Source organism: Xiphophorus maculatus, chromosome 23, assembly GCF_002775205.1.
Source record: "Xiphophorus maculatus strain JP 163 A chromosome 23, X_maculatus-5.0-male, whole genome shotgun sequence".
In the NCBI taxonomy this organism is placed as follows: Eukaryota; Metazoa; Chordata; class Actinopteri; order Cyprinodontiformes; family Poeciliidae; genus Xiphophorus; species Xiphophorus maculatus.
In genome coordinates, this window is record NC_036465.1 from 20,136,100 (window position 1) to 20,156,857 (window position 20,758).

Here is a 20,758-nt window from a genome sequence, read left to right on the forward strand (position 1 = left end):
TAAAATACTTACCAGAATTATAAACTGATGCAATCTTCTTTCTGAAGGCTTCTGATGGCTAAATGTTTAAAACTTTAAAAAAGGCCAAACCAATTTACAAATGCTGTTCTAATGACAAATACCTGATGTGACACATCTGTGCTTCATTTTAGACATTTTAAGTGGCAATAGATGGTGATGGATCCTAATTTCTTTCTAACCAGAAATTACTATTTCAATAAATTCTTACCGAAACAACAAAAAAAAATTCTGCATTGTTAAAAACCACATTAAATATCCATTTGACAAAATATGCTTGGAGAAAGGGAACATCTCTGCCTACAGTCACACCTGAAAGTCTGGCTTGACAAGAGACTGTGGTTGTGTGCCTGTGTTTATATTCTGCTGTCATTTCACTTAAGCATACCACGGGCACAGAGAGTGGCATCTGCGTGCAGGTGTTTCCTGCAGTTGTCAACGAAACCCAAAGGAGTGCAATGGATGCTGCGGTTGTAAAGTGTGATTTTTTACTCGTTACTTGGAATCTCATACTTGGATATCTGCAGAATATTCCAGCTGTTGGAGGCAAAATTATTTTTAGCCTGTTGAGGGATTGCCACATCTGTTCAGAAGATCGCTGAATGAGGAACTAAGTCATTAGTTTAAAATGTCTGGTAAGATGTCTTGTTGTAATTACACAGAATCTGCTTGGGGGCTAATAAGAAGGAAGGGATAGGCTTTGTGTTGTTGGAAAATGATGACAGTCAATGATGACAAATGTCTTCAATTGTCATTGTTAACCAAAAGTATTAATACCCTTGAACAATAATAAAAGAAAAAAAAATAAGGGATATGAATGCTTTTATAAAACACTAAATCCCTACACATCTAAATTGACATAATCTTAAGCACAGCTGGAGACACAGTACAATGGATAAACTGCATATGTATACCTACTTTATGACTGAATGTCGGGGTACAAAGAAATATCTCATAGCGTCCCATGTCTATTCATGTCTTATTAAAGAACATTTGGTTCCCCAGATTCAGTTTTGAAATCCAGTCCTCTGTTTAGCCCTATTGACCTGGACAAACATGGGAACAGATATCTGCAGTAGAGCAAAAAGGAGCTTTACATATGATGTTCCTGTAACGGCAAAAGAGAAGAATGGGAACAGAAAGACAGCAAAAGGGAAAAGGAGAGTTTTTCAGACAAAAGGGGGCACAGAGGTAGTGTGGAGTAACCTGGCTCTACTTTGTTGTCTGTTCCAGTTATTGTAAAAAGGAGAGTGACTGATTGAGGCCACAGCTGCTCAGGATTGTAACAAAGTTGGCATGATGGAACTTCCCTGACAAAAGAGTAGCACATCCTGTTTTCAGACTGACGCTGAGGAACTGCGACGATGCAGGAAATGTGTTGGCGGAGTACAGGTGAAACAAAAAGACATTTGCCACTTCCCAGTTTTCTTCATCTTTTAGATGTAGCTCTGAATGTTGAGGCCTAGCAAAAGTATTCATTCCCATGAACCTTTTCACATTTATTGTTGTGCTGTCACAAACTCTGTATTTATACTTTACTGGATTTTATGTGGTAGACCAACATGAACTAGGGCATAAGTGGAACAAGTAGAAGGAACAAGTAGAAGGAACATAATATTTGGCTCTGGAATGTTTTTAAGAAAATCTGTTGGTGAGGTACGCAGTTGTACTCAGCCTCCTTTATTACTGTACAGTCACACGTCTTAATAAGTCCTGTAAACAGAATATTAAGGCAATTTGTGCATAATTTGATCTCTGTATAAACTTACTGGTGACCTGTCCAGGGTGTACCCCACCTATCGCCTGAAATGGAGATAGGCACCAGCACCCCTCCTGACCCCACTAGAGACAAGGGTGTAAGAAAATGGATGGATGTATAAACTTATTCTGCGGAGGCCTCACAGGTTTATTAGAGAATATTGTTGTCAAAACAGCATCGTGAAGACCAAGGAACACAGCAGACAGGTCAAAGGTAAGGCTCAGTAGATGTTTAAAGAACAGTTAGATTATTAAACCTACGCTTTGAAAGCTACACTGAAGACAATAATCTATTATGATTGCCCAACCCAATTTCTCCTTTACAACAGCCCTGGGCAACTGTTTACATGGCCATATCAAAAACCACCACTGCTACAACAATATGGTTAATCGTCCAAACTGGGAGGCCAGGCAAGGAGAGGATTAATCAGTGAACCAAACAAGAGACTCACAGCAGAGTCATTTTTTGGATGATTACTTTTTATTTCCTTCTGAGTAAAAAATATGTTGAGCTAGTGCTACTTTTTTACTCTAGCACAGTTTCTAGCTGCTCTACGAACCTTTGATGATTAACAGTTTAAGACAAGCACTTCCTTTTTAAACATATATGATTCTCCTGCTTTCTGTTTACTCTCCTATGTTGTTTTGTAGTTTCATATCATAGCTTTTAGTGTAATTATATATGCACTTCTGCTTTATGTGTTTTTATCTAACTGCATTTAGAGTCATGTTTTAGTAATGTTTTCCATCATAAGAGTCAGGAAAGCAGGTCAGCAGATGTATGGAGATACATGCAAGATAAACAAGAAGAGTGGGGTGAAGGTTCACCTTCTAGCAAGCATTAAATAAAGAATAAAGAATAAAGATTAAAAAATGATTTAGAACAAAGCAAATTCATCTGTTAGAATGGCTCTGTAAAATCCCAGACCTGGAGAAACATCTGTAAAAATTTGAAAATGTATTTTCATATATTCTCTCCATCCAATCTAAATTGGCCCAAAAGCAGTGACATTGGAGAAATTGCATCCAACATTTTTTTTGTTGCATGTTTTGTTTGTTGCATTTGCAGAAATTGTTGAAAATCATTTGCCTCTTTCTATATTCTTCACAGGTATGCACTAATCCCAATAAAATATTTTAAAGTTGGTGGTTTTAACACGACTAAATGTGGACATTCTTATGGTGTAGGAATAGCCAGAGTAGCTCTTTGTTTGGTCCAGCTGGGACACTGCTGCAGCACTAATCCACTGCCATTTCATCGTACTTGGAAAGTAACAAGCGGCTAATTATGTTGCATGATTTTTATTAGATTGCTCTTTCATGAGATCAGATGTAATATATCAGATTGTCTTAGGGGACCACCTCCCCATTGTTTATCCGCTCATTACTATGAAACGGGTGTTTGATTGACAGTACGCTAAAGTGAGAGGTCAGTGTGTCAGCCCGTCATTGTTTAGACAGCAGACTGAGTAATGAATGTTCAGAGTCCTTTAGCTGGTGAATTAAAACGAATTGTTGCTATGATGAGACAGTAAATGGTCCTGAGAGATGAAGACATAATAAATATTGTACCCTTTATAGCCCTCACCTATAGGCTCAGATAGCCTGGTAATAAATGTCACATGGACTTAGGATCTCCAAATGCAATGTGGGTTTATTTTAAGCTAAATAGGAGGATAATGAAGATGTAATTGGTATGGCAAAAAGGAGACACTTGGTATTATCAGACAATGAGTAAATGAAGCGGCGATATGGCCTGTGCAGTGAAGCTATCATGGGCGAGATGAGAGCAGCATGCGGAGCACGTAGTCTTCTGTCATCTGCTTGATGAGAGAGTCGAGCAACGCTCACTCCCCTGTGAGTTTCACAACTGGTCCAGGCTAACAACGCACTCCCGAGGAATTAGTTTGCTAAATCGCCCAACACACACACACATGCTGCCAAGACAACCCGACACACACAAAATGAATGGTCGGACTCAGACTAGGTGTTACATAACTGCGCCTAAATCAAGGACTGAGATCACCACTTTGTTATTCCATGCGAGCTCACAAGAAGAAGCGAAAGCAGGGTAAACTGTTTACTACTGCTCGTAACATAGTTACAAGAAAATGTTTGGGGCCCAGTGGGGAACTATAAAAAGATAAATGAAACCAGTGTCAGAATTAGAGGGAGGATATTTTTACAGATAAAAAATTAAAGAAGTATTGAAGGGCCAGTGTAGTTGCATGTTTTGCAACAGTAAAACAAAGTAAAAGCTGCTACATGGAAAAAACTACCTAATTTAGCCCTTGGTGAAATATGGATGTATCCGACTGGATTCAGGAATGTCGATTTGACACAACAACTGTGGGTTACAGATTCAGTCCAGCATATTACGTGAAAGCATTGCTCAATCTACTGTCAGAAAATGGCACAACTCTGAACCGACAGAGAGATGACCATCAGTAAAACATGGTGATGGCAGCATGTTGATGAGGGATGTTTTCCTCCAACAGAGAGATTTCAAACTGACCCTGTATCCTAGTGTTTAGATTATCAATGAGTTTAAATTAAGATTTTAAATGTCTTTATTGATTTCAGGACTATTTTTTTTTGTCAAAGATTAAATGCTGAAGACAGCTAGCTGGCTTGTGCAAACTACTGAACAGTTAAAATGATACCTTTTCCTTAAGTGGAAGCAAACTCACTCTTTAGTGTGCATTACAAAATTTAACAAATCCACCAAAACTATCCACTGCACCATATTTTTTCTTACCATATTACAATTTCCTATATTATCTGAAGAAAGAGGTTCAGTAAAGTCTGAAGTGGTTGTGTAGTTCAAAATGGCAGTGTGATCTGTAGGACTGCTATAAAGACAGAAACCAAAATATTCTGAAATTAAATCTGAGCCTACTCTTTACTTAACAGCTACAATTCCCTCTGCACCACAGCTAGCTGTTGCAGGAAGTTAGAAAATCAGTTTCAAACACCAATAACTAATCGGTTACTGCGTATAGCGTACAGTTGTTTATGCCTATTTAGTTGTGCCATATATGTGCCTATATGCAACCCCTCATATAGATGATTAGTTTATCAAACTGCAATAATCACTGCATTTTGATGCAATAATCATCTAACATATAACTGAAATAAAGTATCCTAAACTGTAAAAATACAAGTTATTTACATTCTACCATTAGACATAGATAAGTATTCTGTGTAATAAAGTATAAATCAACAGCTCCATAGATGCCATACAGTATTCTGGAGCTCTTGCGTAGGAGTATCTTTATATCTTTTTCAAGTTTCAGGGCAGAAAATTATGAAACTACTCACATTTGTACTGTCTGTTGCAGTGTTGATTTGTTTTTGCATGTGACATCCATGTGCAGGTGTTTCCTGCAGTTGTCAAGGAAACACACACTAAAGGGTGCAGCGAATGCTTCCCACTTATAGTGTGAATTTTCCCTCCTGACTCGAATCCAGCCGTGTAATTTTGCTGATGTATTCACTATTATTTTTAACACGCTGAAAAACAGCCATGCCTATGTTTAGAATCAGACAAAATGAGGAACAAACTACTTCAGTAATCAATTTGAAATATTTAAAGGCATGATTTTGTCAATTGCACACACCGCTGGTTTCGGGCTAGTGAAAAAACAAACAAGCTGTTTGCACGAGGCCTCCCTTACATTTCCCCCACAACTGTACGTTGTTTTGTATGCAGAAAGAGTAGAAAAGTCTTGGGAAATGTTCAAATAACCCTCACTGTGATGCCTTTTAAAGCGATTAATGTTGTAATCTGTGGTAGGAGAACTACTTTTTTGGCCATGATAGTGCAAAACAATCTCACAGTTTGCCCTTAATCTCTCACTTATCTAACTTTAGTCTCTGAATCGTTCAGAGTCTTACATCTTCATGAATATATTCATATGTCAGACAGAGTTGTGGCACTAGTATGTAAACAGCAAGGAATAACAATACTATTACAGACTAAATGCTACTATGGTTGCAAAAACTCCTGTGCAATCCTACCTTTAAAACCCCCCAATAATTATAATAACACAGTTGCTAATTTGCTTTCTCTCCATGGTTTCAAGCTGACTGGGTAAAATATGGGTAATCAGTATCCAGCTCACTTTGTCACAGGGAGTTGCTCAGGATCCAACTACCAATCATCTGTTAAAAAATTTTTTTGCTGCAAAGAGAGGATTTTTACTCTTTCCCATTTATTTTACTAACTTGGGTTTTTACTTGGCTAGAAAGAAAACAAGAAACAACAGAACAAGAAAAATTGGCATAATTTATGTCTGTAAATGTGCTTTTTTTTTTTTTAAGTGAAACCGAGATCTAAAATGTGAAAGAAAAACAAAAATCCTGTCTCAGATGATGAGCATGTTGATAGAAACAATAATGATACTTCATTTGCAACATACACTTTTTATCAGCGCAATTGCCAGAATGAGGATGTAGAATTTTCTGAGAAAATGAAACCTTATGATGGAATTATTTGTGATTTGTTCTATATCCCTTTTTATTGAATTGTAATTCACAACAGACACTGAACAAACATCAGACTATATGGCATATTGGTTACACTATTGTAAATTCCAGCCTTGTGTGCAGTTTCCTCAAACACAGGGCTACAAAGCTAATGCAAAGTTGTATGAGGCGCTTAACCAGCATTTAATTTGTGGCATTACCACAATGAAGAGTGGTTCATTACAAAATTGGAGAAATCTGTAAGTTTGATTGGCTGAGCCTAAAAGCAGTAAGAGATAACTTAGGTATCAGTAAACACCCCAAAGTTTAATTAAAAAGTAAAGGCTGAATCTGTAGCATCAGACTGTAACTATTTTAACACAAAAATCAAGCAATGAAGATTATTGTTCGCATGCCAAACCCTTTACATCCTACATTAACATTTGTTGCAATATAAAATATTTTAATTTATACTTAAACTGTCAAATCAAATTCAATGTTACAGAGGACCATCCACCGACGCAACCCATAAAATTTACTTCTGTTGTTTCTGTTTTCTTTTGGGCTAATAATTGCACTACCATAAGATATGAGAGAAAGTCAGAAAAGTAGTCAGAGAATAATTTCCTTGCATAACTGAAGCAGCATAAAATTACAGCAGAATAAAAAAAAAGCATTAATTTCCCAAGCAGAAAAAAAAAAATTAAAAATCAAGGACCCATCATGACCGACTGTTTGGTGATCATTGTTGGTAGTTGTGGGAGACAACACAGAAAGATATATTGTTGGCATCTGAAACCTGGCCGTTCCAGTCCACACTTCTTTATTCATAAGAGCTGCTTCCATACATTTTTCATTGCACAATCATCCTGAAATAAGTGATGTGCTTTATAACAACTTGCTGCAGCGGAATAAAACACTCCTAAACACTGCAAAAGAACAACTGTGAGTAAAAACATTGCTAAAGACAAACTGTTTTACTTTGAGGATTTCGGGCATAATAAGCATTGCACCTCTCTGACATAAACCAGGATCCTCTTGTAAGAGATTTTTAATCTCAATGGGACTTTTCTGGTGAAATAAAGGTAAAATAAAAAAGTTGAGTTTTGTACAAACACGTAAATCAACTTTTGAATATTAATTTCATGGCCAGAACCATCTCTGCTGCTGTTATGAGTAAGTTTAAGTCACCTAGAGAGTTCTGTAATAATGACAAAACATAATTTTGTCAATAAAAACAAGCCTTTCTCTCTGCTAAAAGTCTCTATATATATCAGCGTCTGTTCAAGAAATGTCCTCCGTGGCCGTTAGCGCAGGAGGAACTCCCGGTTTCAGAGGAACATGTTTTTATCGTTTGTTTGGATATTTCTTGCTTCTCTTACGTAAATCCAAATCCCAACATATAGTCAAGTAATTTCCTGTTATTTTCTCTGGCCGCTGTCCCATTGTATGGAAGAGGAAACCAGCACAATTATTTTCAAAGGAGTTCATTCCCAAGGAATGTGAGTCATCCAGTCTTCTGGACTTTAAATGAGCCATTACGTCATTGCTGACTGGGGTATTACTCGATTCCACTTCATCCTTCCTCTTTCAGCTCAGTTTACTTGAAATCATAACCAAAACTGAAGGAAAAAAGAGAAAATGCCTAAGAACTTCAATATAGTAGTTTTATTTATTTATTTTTAAAATGGGGAAAAGCATAAGGCTTTATCCCTAATTTATACATCAAATGAGGAAACAGAAAGGGGGGTTAAAGGCTCTGAGATGTGGATATGTGAATGGAAGTGACAGTGAGCATAGTTTTAGCAAATGCCATGAGCTACCCAGAGGGCCAGAAACAGAAAGTGTTGAAAAGAAGCAAGCTGGGAAGCTGTCAGTCACACAGGGGGGTCTCGGGGCATCTTTACAGCTGTGAAAATACTCGGAGCATGTAAGAATTATAGGAGAGAGGTTGGAAACAGCCTTTGTGTTGTCGCTGTGGTTCGCTTGTTCTAATATGTAAAGCTTTCTTTTCTATATGGATTAATTTATACATGTCAATCTTCTACAACTTTACCATGAAACTGGATTCTTTGTAAAGTAATGTGATGTTTGGGCCTGTTTTTTTTTTTTTTTTTTTTTTGCAGTCAGGACCTTTTTATTTTTGCAACAGTGAATTCTACTTTAACCAAAAAAGTGTTAAAGGAGAACACCTGGCCTTCATTTGGTGACCTTATTTAAGGACATTTGAGCTTCAGCAAATCAAAAAAATCCAGCCCTGAACATCCCAGTAAATGTTTTGCTGAGGCCAAGTTAAAGCCCAGACTCAAATAATTGAGATGGTATGGCATTACCTTAAACATGCTGTTCAATAACCCTAATAAATTGAAACAATTCTGCACATAATATTAGACTCTGTCCCCTGTCACATATTATGTTTAGCTTGTAAATGCTGTCTTGGATAGCTTTCTTGAGAATGAGAACATGAAACTGCGTTTTATGTTGACTTTAGCTATCATTGTCTGATTTGAAAGTTAGTTTAATGATCTGAAAATATGTACAGCCAATACAGCCAGTCTTCTAAAGAGAAGGAATGGCTTAGACATTAAAAGCTTTTTGCATTTTTATTAGGTCAACTGTCTGTTATAAACCTAGCCATATCTGGCTCTGGGAAAGAGATTGTACCATAAATATATCACGCAACTTAAAATGTTTAAAATGAGCTAAGCAGGGTTAACATTTAGATCTTTACTGGAAAAATGTGGTTTATTGCCTCAGAGGGTAAAAGAGGCTTAACTTCAAAGGCTGTTTTCCATTCTTTATGAGAAAAAAAGTTCCTTTTTTCTAAATGAAGCTCCGATATTTAAGTTAAATCCTTGACGTATTTGATCTGAAAGATGTGTGAAATGCCTGGTAGCTTGGATTAGCACACCAGATCATATTGGTGTCGCTGCAAGTATTTGTAATGCAATCTAAAAGATAAAAAAACAATTTTTTTGACATCCTCTGTAGTCTCTAAAGGAGCTGCATGCGCTACCAGGTTCTGACACTAAAGGTCCACTGACGCAAACCTCCTACGTCGTCGGCAACAGACATCTGAGAGAGGCATTAGTGGACTGCCATCTGATGGTGAACTCCAGCTGATGCAACTGAAAGATAGTGATGGGCTTTTGGCTCGGCTGACAAGGAGCGACTTTGCAAAAATACCCACGGTTAGACCACGTAATGCTGTGAACGAAAAACGGAATTTGATCCTGGAGATTTTGAATGCTACTATGAAATGTCTTTTCCCGTCCTGCTCCCAGAATTGGAACAGACAGTAAGAAAAATCAGCCATCAATCAGCATTTCATACTGCCCGCATATTCCACGGATGAGACTGGAGATAAAACACGTTTGTTGCCTGCTGTCTTTACTTCCCTAACGCACCAGCAGCATGCAGGCTTTAGTCTCGGCAGCCTCGGTGGAATCTTGAGGCCATCTATCTTATAGAGGGCAGATCATTATGTAGTCGACAAGCAGCTTTAGGCCCAGGGCAGGTGGGAATGCTTGTATGAGATGAACTATGGTGACTACTCCTGTTTATTGGACTTCTGTAAAAGCCAAACTGGCCTCTTTTTACTGCTCAACTGCACAATACATTTGGTCTTTTTCCATTTTTGCAATACTGCCTCAGTTTGTTGCACCCAAAGCTGCAATTAAACCATGTCATGAAAGGTTTTTGCTTTACTTTCATGAAGTATCTATATTTTACCTGTTTAAAGACCACAAGAAAATACAAAGATTTAACCCTTCTAGCAAGTTCTAGTGTACTCCAGTGTCCAAAAACCTGCAAAAGCTAAATCTTTTAGAGAGCCTCTTGGTGACAGGACAGATATGAACCATTAAAAAAATGGATCACCAATTGCATGTTACTGGTGTTTTTTTTTTTTGTCAATTTTATCGCAATAGGATTACATTGCATTTGGCAGTAAGAAAATTAGTTTCAGGTAGTAAAAAAAAGCACAGAATTTCCATTTAGATGAGGGAAATTGTTGATGTAATAAAAACAATAACGCACAGAAAATTACACTGGCCCCTACATTTGAAATGTTCCATTTCAAATAATCTGAAACCAACATTTCACTGAATATTATATAGAAACACTTTCAGGAAAGCAGGTGTTTAGGCCTAGCTCTGGAAAAAGCGTACACACTTATTCACTTACATTCATTCAAGCATCTATAGAGAATGGTTTCTAAGAATGGTGGTGAAAATTTGCACTAAATAAATGTTATCTCTATGGAGTCAAATAGGACTGACATACAGAACTCTGCAGTGTAGATCACTAAGGCCTTCTCTCAACCAAAGCTCACTTATGACAGGACGGAGTTCAAAAGTCGGCACTGGCGATGGCATAGGGTCCATTAGTGAACGCAGAATGAGAAGCTTGCACATCTGTGGAGGCACAATTAATCCTAAATGATATATTCAGGTTTTAGAGCAGCATATGCTGCCATCCAGATTAAGTGTTTTTCAGGGAAGACCTTATTTGTTTCTGCAGGACAAAGAAAAATGAAGGTGTTTGTTTTGCAACAGCCCTGAAAGAATCCAGATGCTAAACTCATTGACCTGAAGGTTATGTTTATTTCCTATGTATGTCTGCAGATTGCAGCGATGTCCAAAAATATTTGATAAAATGCTTGCATTTGAATAAAACTGGAATATGCTATACCTTACACAAGTATTAATACGTTTGAACCATTTCATATTTTGTCACATTATAACCTTATAACCTTAATGAGTTTTGTGAGGATGGTTTTACAGTTGACCAACAAAAAGTCCTGCTTCGTACGAATGATGTTGCTATCACCATGTTTTCACCATTCCTATGCCGTTTTCTGCCAAAGGTTGGAAAGAATTACAGGCCTAGAATAGGTTTTAGATGTTTATTAGAAGTCTAAATGCAGACTTGTGATAGCTAAGATGGAGCAATATGAATAAAAACAAGAAATCAGCCCCAGTCTGTCTCAAATTCACAACTCTTTGATCACCAGTCCTGTGATTTTCTAATTGATCTGACAGGAAAACAAACAATGTGTGTCCTATCTTTGTGTTTTCAATTCTTGCTGCACAACTCATATTTTACCTTTCTATAAGTGTATTAGAGCAATGTCTAAATGAGGTCTACTTATAGCTCTAAAGTTAAAATTAGTGCTATTTCTCACTGGGCAGGCAACTACATTTAAAACAAACAGGCAATCGTTTAGTAACGTGCTTTTTAATGATGGCTGTTTATTAACCTCTTAGTCCACAGAGATATGTTAACTCAAGATAATGGAACTAAATTAGCGAGAAGTTTGCATTTAGGGAACTAAGAAAGTTTAAATTAAAGGAAGATGCTCCTGTTTGCTTGAGACAGAAACAGATCTGGAAAAAAAACCAAGCTGGATTTTCTATCGAGAAGATTTAGAAAATGAAAATGAAGGCGAATGAGACACAAAAGGAAAGCGATGAAGGCAAGGGAGAGAAAAGGTGAGAGGAAACATACTTAACAACACGTTCTCTGCAGTAAAAATAAAATTCTCAGTAACTTCACACATACACTCAGCAAGAACCCCACAGCCACACCTGCAGTTCTGTCCCAGCGGGTGCCACTGTGTAATTTGGCACATCCATTTCCTAGAATGCGTTTGTCTTCGCCGCTGTCGGGGCAGTCACAAACCCCATCGGGGTATTCCGAGCTCGTCCGTGAATGATGTCACTTCGTGGACGCACACTCAATGAACTGCAAACAGATCTTGACTGTTCGGAAATGAGTCCTGCTCGTTTTTCTCCTGTCGGTGGGTCATATCACCTGACGTTTGGGCTGATTCAGTTCAACATCCCGGTGTCATTAAAGGACTAGTCGGACCTCATCTCGTCTTGCTGGAGTTTTCATAGTGTTTCCCCAGTGGTTTTGTGTAATTATGTGGCTCTTCTTAGGGAAATGTATCCAAAACTTTGCCCCAGATGCCATCGTGTGTACCCCTGCCAGCACTCTGTTGCATTTGCCCTGCTTTAAAGCTAGATTGGAAATATCATGGCAACCTTCCATATGTCTTTTTTTATTTGTTTGAAAGTTCTCTCTAACATCCACTGCCCAATTTTAACCGCATTCACTGTTTTGTTTCACATTTTATGGTAACTTACTCTCAAAAATCCATTATTTCATTGAGATTTCACATGATATGCCAGCAGAAAGTTAATAGTAAGGGAACCGAAAACAGAATCTTCAAAATTATTTGGGAATCAAAATCTAAAAAAACGTGGCGTATGTTTGCACTTGGTCCAAAATAAAAAGGGATATGGAAGAAAAAAAACCCTAAACAACCAAACAAACAAAGAAAAAAAAAGCAATTTGCTCTATTAGCCACATAGTAAACAAGAGCAGAAGCTTCTGCACATACAGCTCTGGAAAAAATAGACCACTTAAAATCACGAGTGTCTCTGATTTTACTCTTTATAGTTATATGATTGAATAAAATGAATATTGTTCTTTTATTCTATGAACTACTGACATGTCTCTGAAATTCCAAGCAAAAACTTAGTATTTATTTGGAGAAAATGAGAAATGGTCAAAATAACAAAAAAAGATGCAGTGCTTTCAGACCTCAAAAAGCGCAAAGAAAACAAGTTCACAGTCATTTAGAAACAGCAATACTAATGTTTTAACTCAGAAAGAGTTCAGAAATCAATATTTGGTGGAAAACCATTAGGTTTTCAGTGCATTGGGCTCTTTAGTTCTTTTCCAGAGCTGCAACATGGTACCTAACACTGGCAATCTCTGTTAGTGCTTTTCTTCCGTTGGGACAGAGACACTGCTCAAATTTAGTGGAAAACAGGACCATGGTCCCAAACAGAAAGTCGGAGCAACTTCGTTAAGATCAAAGCATATTAACATGTTCAATCTAATTTATAATTGGCAACAGTAATTCAGTGGTAAAGTGGTATGAAAATTTTGCAAGAATGTATGTCTGTGTGTGCTTGAATCAGTCGACGTTAACCTACTCCCACATCTAAAGAGTCCACTTTATTTCACATTCTGTGTTGTAAAATGTTCATTCATAAAAATGAGTGCAGAAATAAAAGCTGACAGGAGGCACAATGAACGGTACCCTGACTGTAAAAATTTCTGGAGCTTTCACCCAGAGTTAGTAAGTCTCATCAGCAGATTGCCTGCACCTATCACATAATCAATCAGTAATGACTAAGATTATAAATGGCAGCTTGTTAGTGATTCACAAATCCTTAAAGCATGGTGCTAAAAAGCAGCTTACATTTGGATCTTTGTTTATGGCCACCTGCCCATGAAACACCAGTTAAAACTAAAGTTAATAAAACCTGAAATGAGCTGAAGTGTGGTGCAATGTTTGATGGAACTGTAGAAACGGGTGTTTTAATGGGTTACTTTCCTGGATCATTCCATCAAAAAGAAAAAAAAAACAAATAAACAAAGAAAAGAAAAGATCATGAAAAATTGATCCATCATAATATTTCTAAACAATAATCTAAAGATATAAATTGTGTGTTGTTGTAAAAGAATCTTGCATCTTTAATTTATGTGCCTGTAATAAATTTAAGCCCTGGGGCCATAAATATAATTATAAAAACAGGCAGTTAGTATAAATGTAGGGTGACCTACATTGCCCTCTACAGGTTTTGGTAATGATGTGATCTATTTAAAAGGTGGATATATTTTCTGATGGAGCCAGCATAGTGTCACACTAATCCATTTACAGTGGCCATGTTCAAGATGCTCTTGCTGTATTATTTCCTCTTTCTCTTTTTCTTATCAACTGATATTTTTTCTACACGTGAATTTCTGGGTTGGGCATCTAGACAGCTAGATGAAAGCTGCTAAGTTGGCACATGTGACTAAATAATTTGCAATAAATGTACATCCGAGTTCAACTGATCATTTTTGGTTTTTAGTGTTGTGAAGTCGGATGCTAATGCAACCTCTTGTCCTCTCTGTTTTAATATGAACTATTGATGATGTGGCTTGTGGCGTAGTAGTTCCACAGTTGTACAATATTTCAGCTATACTTATTTTGTAGTAATTTTAAAGGGTTAAAAAAAATCATAACAATTTAACACCTTCTGCCCCTCTAAAAAAATTGATGCACAAGAATTAAACAATGATTTTATCCCTTTCTGTTGGAGATTGTACCACTGCATTAAAAGAGGAATTAATTTTCACATGGTTAACACATCTTTGCCAGGACTGCCAATGCATGTGCAGAGTGCTGTATTTCAATAAAACACAACATTGTTGAATGCTGAGGTATTGAAAAGTCTTTATTTTATTTAAACTGTTTGGGTTTAAATCTATGGCAGGATTGTTGTAATTAGATTGCTTGTATACTTCATGGAGATTTTTGTAAATTATCCTGTACATAAAAGTAGGTTTTCTCATTTTGTACGATGGCGCAAATCAGGAAGTGAACTTCATATAAGGCAAAATGAGCAAAACTACGATGAGTCATATCAATATCTAAATGATTTTCCTCAAATAGACCCCCCCTTTCTTTCTTCCTCTCTGCTACCGGCAACATCACTGATGAGCTGACCAGACTGCACTTCTCGCTCTGCTGCGTTCCCAATCATTAAATACCAAGGGGAGCCGTAATGGCCTACTTCATAAATATGTTGAGTTCTATGGTACCAAAACTCCAAAGTTGATCTAGCATTACTGGTCGGGTAGCATTACCGCACTTCGTAGAGAATTGGGGTTGCACGGAGACACCAAATGAAAATTGTCAGTTTTGTTCGTAGAATCAATAACTCTAGTTTTCTCCACGAGATTAACATATAATAGGATGCCGTGTGAGTGCATCAAGGCAATCTTTTTACAATCTCCCACTGCTGCAGCACTACTTTGCATGAATTACAGTAAAATCTGGAGTCATGCACACAGATAGGCCCCAAGCTGTTAGCCTGTGTTTTTAGTTGCCAAGGTTTCAGCAAGAGAAAGGGAGAGAGGGAGAAGGAGCAGCAGAGAGGAAGAAGGGAGGAAAAAAGAAAGTCCTTTCGGGGGGAGCCCTGCAGTTGCCACAAAGATAGCTCCTTAACTCATTAAAAATGGAAATAATAAGTCACAAAAAGAAAGGAAGTATGATCAAGAAAGGAAAAAGTTTAGTGAAACTTTATATTCTTCATTTTTTACAGTTTAATTTGGCACATGGCACAATCAGCATGTATGCATCTGGTATACATAAATAAATATTAAATATTTTATACATAAATATACATATAGAGCTCTTACAAAGACACCTTGAATGTTTTTGGGCTTGGTATGTTTCAAATGGCAACAACTTTACACGGGAGTTCTTTACGCTGAGCTGTTTCAGTCTGAATTGTATTTTATTAGTTTTGTAAACGGGGATGATATCTCCATAGAAGCCCTATACATATATGTATGTATGCCCATATTTATATATATATTCAAAGAAATACAAGTGTGCACTGATGTAGGTTTAGTCAGTGCAAACAGGCCTCTGTCTGCTGTTGAAGAGGAACTCTTACAAAGTCGATGGAATCATGTCTGTTAGTTCAGTTGATTCTTTAGCTATTTTTTTCTCTCTTAGACATAAAATAATATATTTATTTTGTATTCATTAAGCAAAAATTAGACATATAGAACTTTTAAAACAACAAAAGTGCTATGTTGCGAAGACAGACACCCAGAGATGCAGCAGAAAACTCTACTGGTGTTGAACCAAAATGAGAAAGTACTCATTTCCTACACTTCCCAGAACCCCCAGTCCCTCCCCACACCTACAGTAAGATGCAAAACAAACAGAACAGTAAAATAAAACTGGTGCACGAACACACACTCTGTCTCTCTCTCGCTCTCTCTCACACACACACGCATGTATACAAACACACACACCCTAAGAACTCTTGCATTTGCAAGTTACAACATCATTTCTCTTTCTTTATCACAACCTCATGATCACTCTTACACCCTGCAAATACAAAATCATTTTCACATGCATTTCAAACACACCACACAGCAGCATTTGCACGTGCACACCTTGTGACCATAAAATTAGATAGCTCAACAGATAAAATTGGCTGTAAAAGATGCACTTTTTTTTTCTTTAAAACAATCACAGTAACGTAGTATTCATCTCCGCCTTCTCATGTCTTGGCAAGAACAGTCTCACACAAATCATTTCTAGTTTAAAAAAAGGATAACACTGTCTGTGTGGCTGTTGTGTTGGTATGCACCAGAGAAGTAAACCAAAAAGTAACCACAACAACAACAACAACAAAAAACAAAAAAAAAAACAAAAAAAAGAGTTGCCCAAAATGGGTTTTAAAATCTCTACATCTGCATATCCTCTAGATTCCCATCCTGGATTCAGTCTCTCATCTCTGAGTCTTATCTTGCTTTGTAACACACTCCGCGCTGAATTGTCTCAGGGAGGAGAAGTAATGACAGAAAAGAAAGAGCTCAGTAAGGCATTGAAACGTAAAAAGAAAACAAAGAAGCAATTAAAAATATTCGCAAATATTGACGCGGAGGCCGTCATTCTAGATGTCTCCCACAGGAGGAAGGGATGGGGAAATAAAAAGCACTTCTCTTTGATTTTTTTTTTGTTCTTCTGATTTCAAGAAAAAAAGTGTTGATATCTCCTCAGTCTGCTTAAAAAGGCTTTTAAAATGATTAATTTTAGAAAAAAAAAACACTGCAGAAAGACCACCTCCTCCTCTTTCTGGAGAAGGAAAGCAGTTTGATTTTGGCAGCTCTGCACAACTTGACATCCACAGAGAGCTCTCAGCTGCTCTCGTCATAGTAAAAGTCTAGTTAAATCTCTGCACGTTTTAATCCCACTCCTGCCCTTCCCCACCCCTGCCCCCACGCAGCCCTTCCCCTGCCTGTGATATTTATAAAACACAATCCTCTCCTCAATTCATTCATCCTCCTGCTCCTCCTCCGCCAACCCACCACCACTTCCTTCTCTCCCGCCTGCGCCGGCCGCCCCCACCCGGCCTCCTTAAAGCTATACGCGGGTGGTAGAGTGGGAGTGCGGCAGGCCGGTGGAGTTGAAGCCAGTTGTGAAGGTGTTGTATGGGTGGAGGTTGGGCATGCCCACCAGGGAGTTGGGGATCATAGTGATGGTGTTGGGCGTCATGAGGGGGATGTCGTCTGGGGAGCGGCGCAATGTGAGCGTGTAGTCGGGCAACGAGGCCAGGCGCAGCGCCCCTTCGTTGCTGTTCCCCGCCTCGCACTCATGGTGCGTCTGGTTCATCTGCAAGGACATGATCTCGTCCTCGGGCGCGTGGTGACCAATGTCGTTGGAGGTGGTCTGACGCTGCGGGCTGGGCTGCCCATGGCCGGAGTCCTGCCGCCGCTTGTCCTTGCGGTAATAGAGGGCTGCGAAAGCCAGGACATTGAGGAACAGCAGCGAGGCTCCCACCGCAATGGTGACGCTGAGCTCTGTGGAATAGTCCCTCGGGTTGTCGACCACAAGAGGCCCCGTCTCCTCGTCCTCGTTCCAAGATTCCTTATCCTCGCTGTTGTAGGCAGGCGACATGGGGGGGCGCTTGGTATTGAAGGGCCAGTTTTTTCCATTGGGCCTCTTGGTGGACACGCTTTTCGGTGTGGTCTCTGGGGGTGGCACTTTGGTGGTCGTAGAGGTGTAATGGAACAGTTCATGGAGGTTGTAGAGATGGGGCACTAAGTGTTTCCAGAAGGCCACTTTGGTGGCCCGGTAGTGGTCACGCACACGCGGCTTCAGGCCAATATGCAGATAGAGCTGGTCCTGGGGATTGTACTTGGACCAGGCTACCTCTTCGAAACGGTTAGCCTTGGTGTGGATGAACTTGGTGTCTTGGGGAACTGGTTTGTTGGGGTCCCTGGAGACAAGAAAGAGATGAAGCACACAGAAAAATTAGATTCTGACTGTGGATTTAAATATTAGTGATTTTCAGGGCTAGAGGGACAAAATGCAAATAATAATTTTAATAAAGCATATCACTATGAACCAGAGCCTATATTTTGACAAATCTATAGGCTTTGCCATAATTGTGGCAACAAGTGGAGAACTTTCTAAACTAAAAAGCGAAAACCTGCATCAACGAAATGCAGTTAAGATCTCGTCCAGGTGTCTTTGCTGCAGGAGGAATTGACACCAATATCATTTCCAAACTTTCTTCCCCTTCTGTCTCTCTCCTTTCAGCTACCTCTTTGCAGACCTATTATGCCTGCATGTCTCATCTCCCATCTCTTTTTCCTCCCAGATGTTGATCTTATTTCAATTCTGAGGCAGCCCAGCCTTTAAAAGCAGGCCAGAGGCTTTTAAAAGTAAATGCATATGAATAAGTCAGCAGGCTTTACGGCGCGCGTCAGGAGGCATTTTGTTGTGGATAATCCAATGCTGGTGGAGCCTCTCTGCTAATTGCTCACGGAAGACATTGCAGTGTATACTGGCATCCAGTGCACTGATGTAAGGTAGACCATATTAATCAAGACACCAAAGGGAAGTGTGCAGTCATGCTTGTGTGCGTGCGTGTGTGTGTGTGCGTTTTAGCATGCATGCATGTGTGTGTGCGTTTTTGCATGCGTGTGTGGGGGTGTGTGCGTTTTAGCATGCGTGTGTGTGTGGGTGCGTTTTAGCATGTGTGTGTGTGTATGGATAGTTCTAGAGGAGGATGCAGTACTTCATTTGATCCACAGGGTTCACTGTTCCGCCTTTCACTTTTCAACATGTTGCGTCAAACAGCAAACTACTTCAATTACAGTGAAGCTATTGATTTATCGAATGAATTAACATATAGCAAACTCCAACAATCACACAGCTCTTTGTTGGCGTACAATGTCAGGATTGGGACCTCGGCAGCGCTGTATATTGCTTTTGCTGCGGATTAAATTGCTTTCTGTGGAGGAGCGTGAATCATAGCTGAATGGCCTTGAAAAACACAATGCCCAGCTGCTTGAGGAATGAAAAGCAAGAATCTGCCATTTTTTAAAATGTTATAAAATATTCCATAGTGGTTTGGTGTGCAACGTTGATGGTAACCAAAGTTAAAATTTAGTTAGGGATTTTGGGATATGGTTACTTTTTTCCTCTTTTTTTTATTTGGATCAGGTTGGAAAAACCTCCAAATATAGCTAAGAGAATTAAAAGACATGCCCGAAGAATTCACCCTCCATCCTCTCTCCTGTTTGTTTCTCTGCTGTCAATTTTTATTTTTCAGGTCAGTGCTTCTGGGAGAGGGAGAGAGAGAGGCAAAGCAAATTGAGATGGCTGGAGCTGGATTCCTGGACCTGGGCTGGTGTCAGCAGAGCAGCCCGTAAATAACCTCTTTTATTAGGACCGTAATGATCCCCAATGAATATTGACAGCCAGACTATGATGACTTTGTAGCTGAATATCAGTAATTAAGTTTCAAAGGAGCGTGAGGTGGAGGTAAGGTCATATTGATCTCCCTAAGCGCAACATGCCAGGGAACAGGATGTCAATGGAGCAGCTTGAGATGAGGTTGTCTGCAGCCTGAGCACCTCATGAATTCTTACATCAGTGTCGCTTCCCTCCCCCTCGTTCTCACACAAATACGACAGCAGTAATGGAGGTCAGAGCTGCCGCCATTGATGGGATTTCTGTACTTTCCATAATATGGCAAACCCGTTTTCATCTAGAGAGTAAATTAGCCGGTTTGTTAAATAAAATCTGAAAATTTCTTGCAAAAGGTACTTGGAAAGATTTCGCAATACTGTACAATCATTGAATGCAGGCAGTAAGCGTGTAGTGGTGCAGTGGAGTTAAAAAAGCTCTCTGGTGGCTGGCTGACTAGTTCACTGCAAGTGAAGATGAATAATTTAGGCAACACAAAGAAATCAATGTGGCATCTTTAGTTAATTTGATTTGCCGCATTAGAGAACAACTGGCTGCCTTATCTAATTACACACACATATGCTTGGGTAATTGTTGCAATGTCAATAGTAAACAGGGTACATTCCTTTAAATGATTTCTCCAATTGCTGCTCAATGTGGGGGGTTTGAGGTCCTATCTGAATTTTGGGTTTTACGACTGACTGCTTTGAGACCTCTGCGGTTACCCTGCTCTTTGTGTATGTGGGCTTTCAGCGATGTAGTCAGATTTGTTAGAATTTTACTCAAAGACTGCTTAGTTCTGAACTAGTTCTGAACTTCCTTAATAAAGAGAGGAAAAAAGCGATGATTATATGTAAAACCCCTCAACACTGAGCAGAACACTGATCAGAGATGCAGCCAAAAGACTAATGGTGACACTGGAGGAGCTGCAAACATCCACAGCTTATGTGGGAGAATCTTATGTTTGGACAACTATGAGTCAATCATTTTACAGTTTGCAAAATGGAAAAGACAAAAGTCACATTTTAAAACAAAATCATAAGAAATCCAGTTTGCAGTTTGCCACAAACCATGCAGCGGACACAACAAACACATGGAAGAAGGTGTTATGGCCAGCTTGGACCAAACTTTGTTTCTGCCTACATACAAAACTCTGAGTATTGTGGGAACTAA

General features: G+C 38.9%; 1 protein-coding gene across 3 annotated transcripts in view; it reads right to left on the reverse strand.

Moving 5' to 3' along the window:
- Positions 1-14,408: 14,408 nt before the first annotated feature.
- Positions 14,409-20,758, reverse strand: part of LOC102229458 (neuroligin-3) — a 175,601-nt gene continuing 169,251 nt past the window's right edge. For 2 of the 3 annotated variants that reach the window (XM_023328763.1, XM_005795370.2), the window contains one exon: positions 14,409-18,107. In XM_023328763.1, the coding sequence (XP_023184531.1) occupies positions 17,252-18,107 (856 nt within the window). In that variant the 3' untranslated portion in view covers positions 14,409-17,251. The remainder of the gene's footprint in view (positions 18,108-20,758) is intronic. The other variant, XM_005795372.2, reaches the window with a different exon arrangement.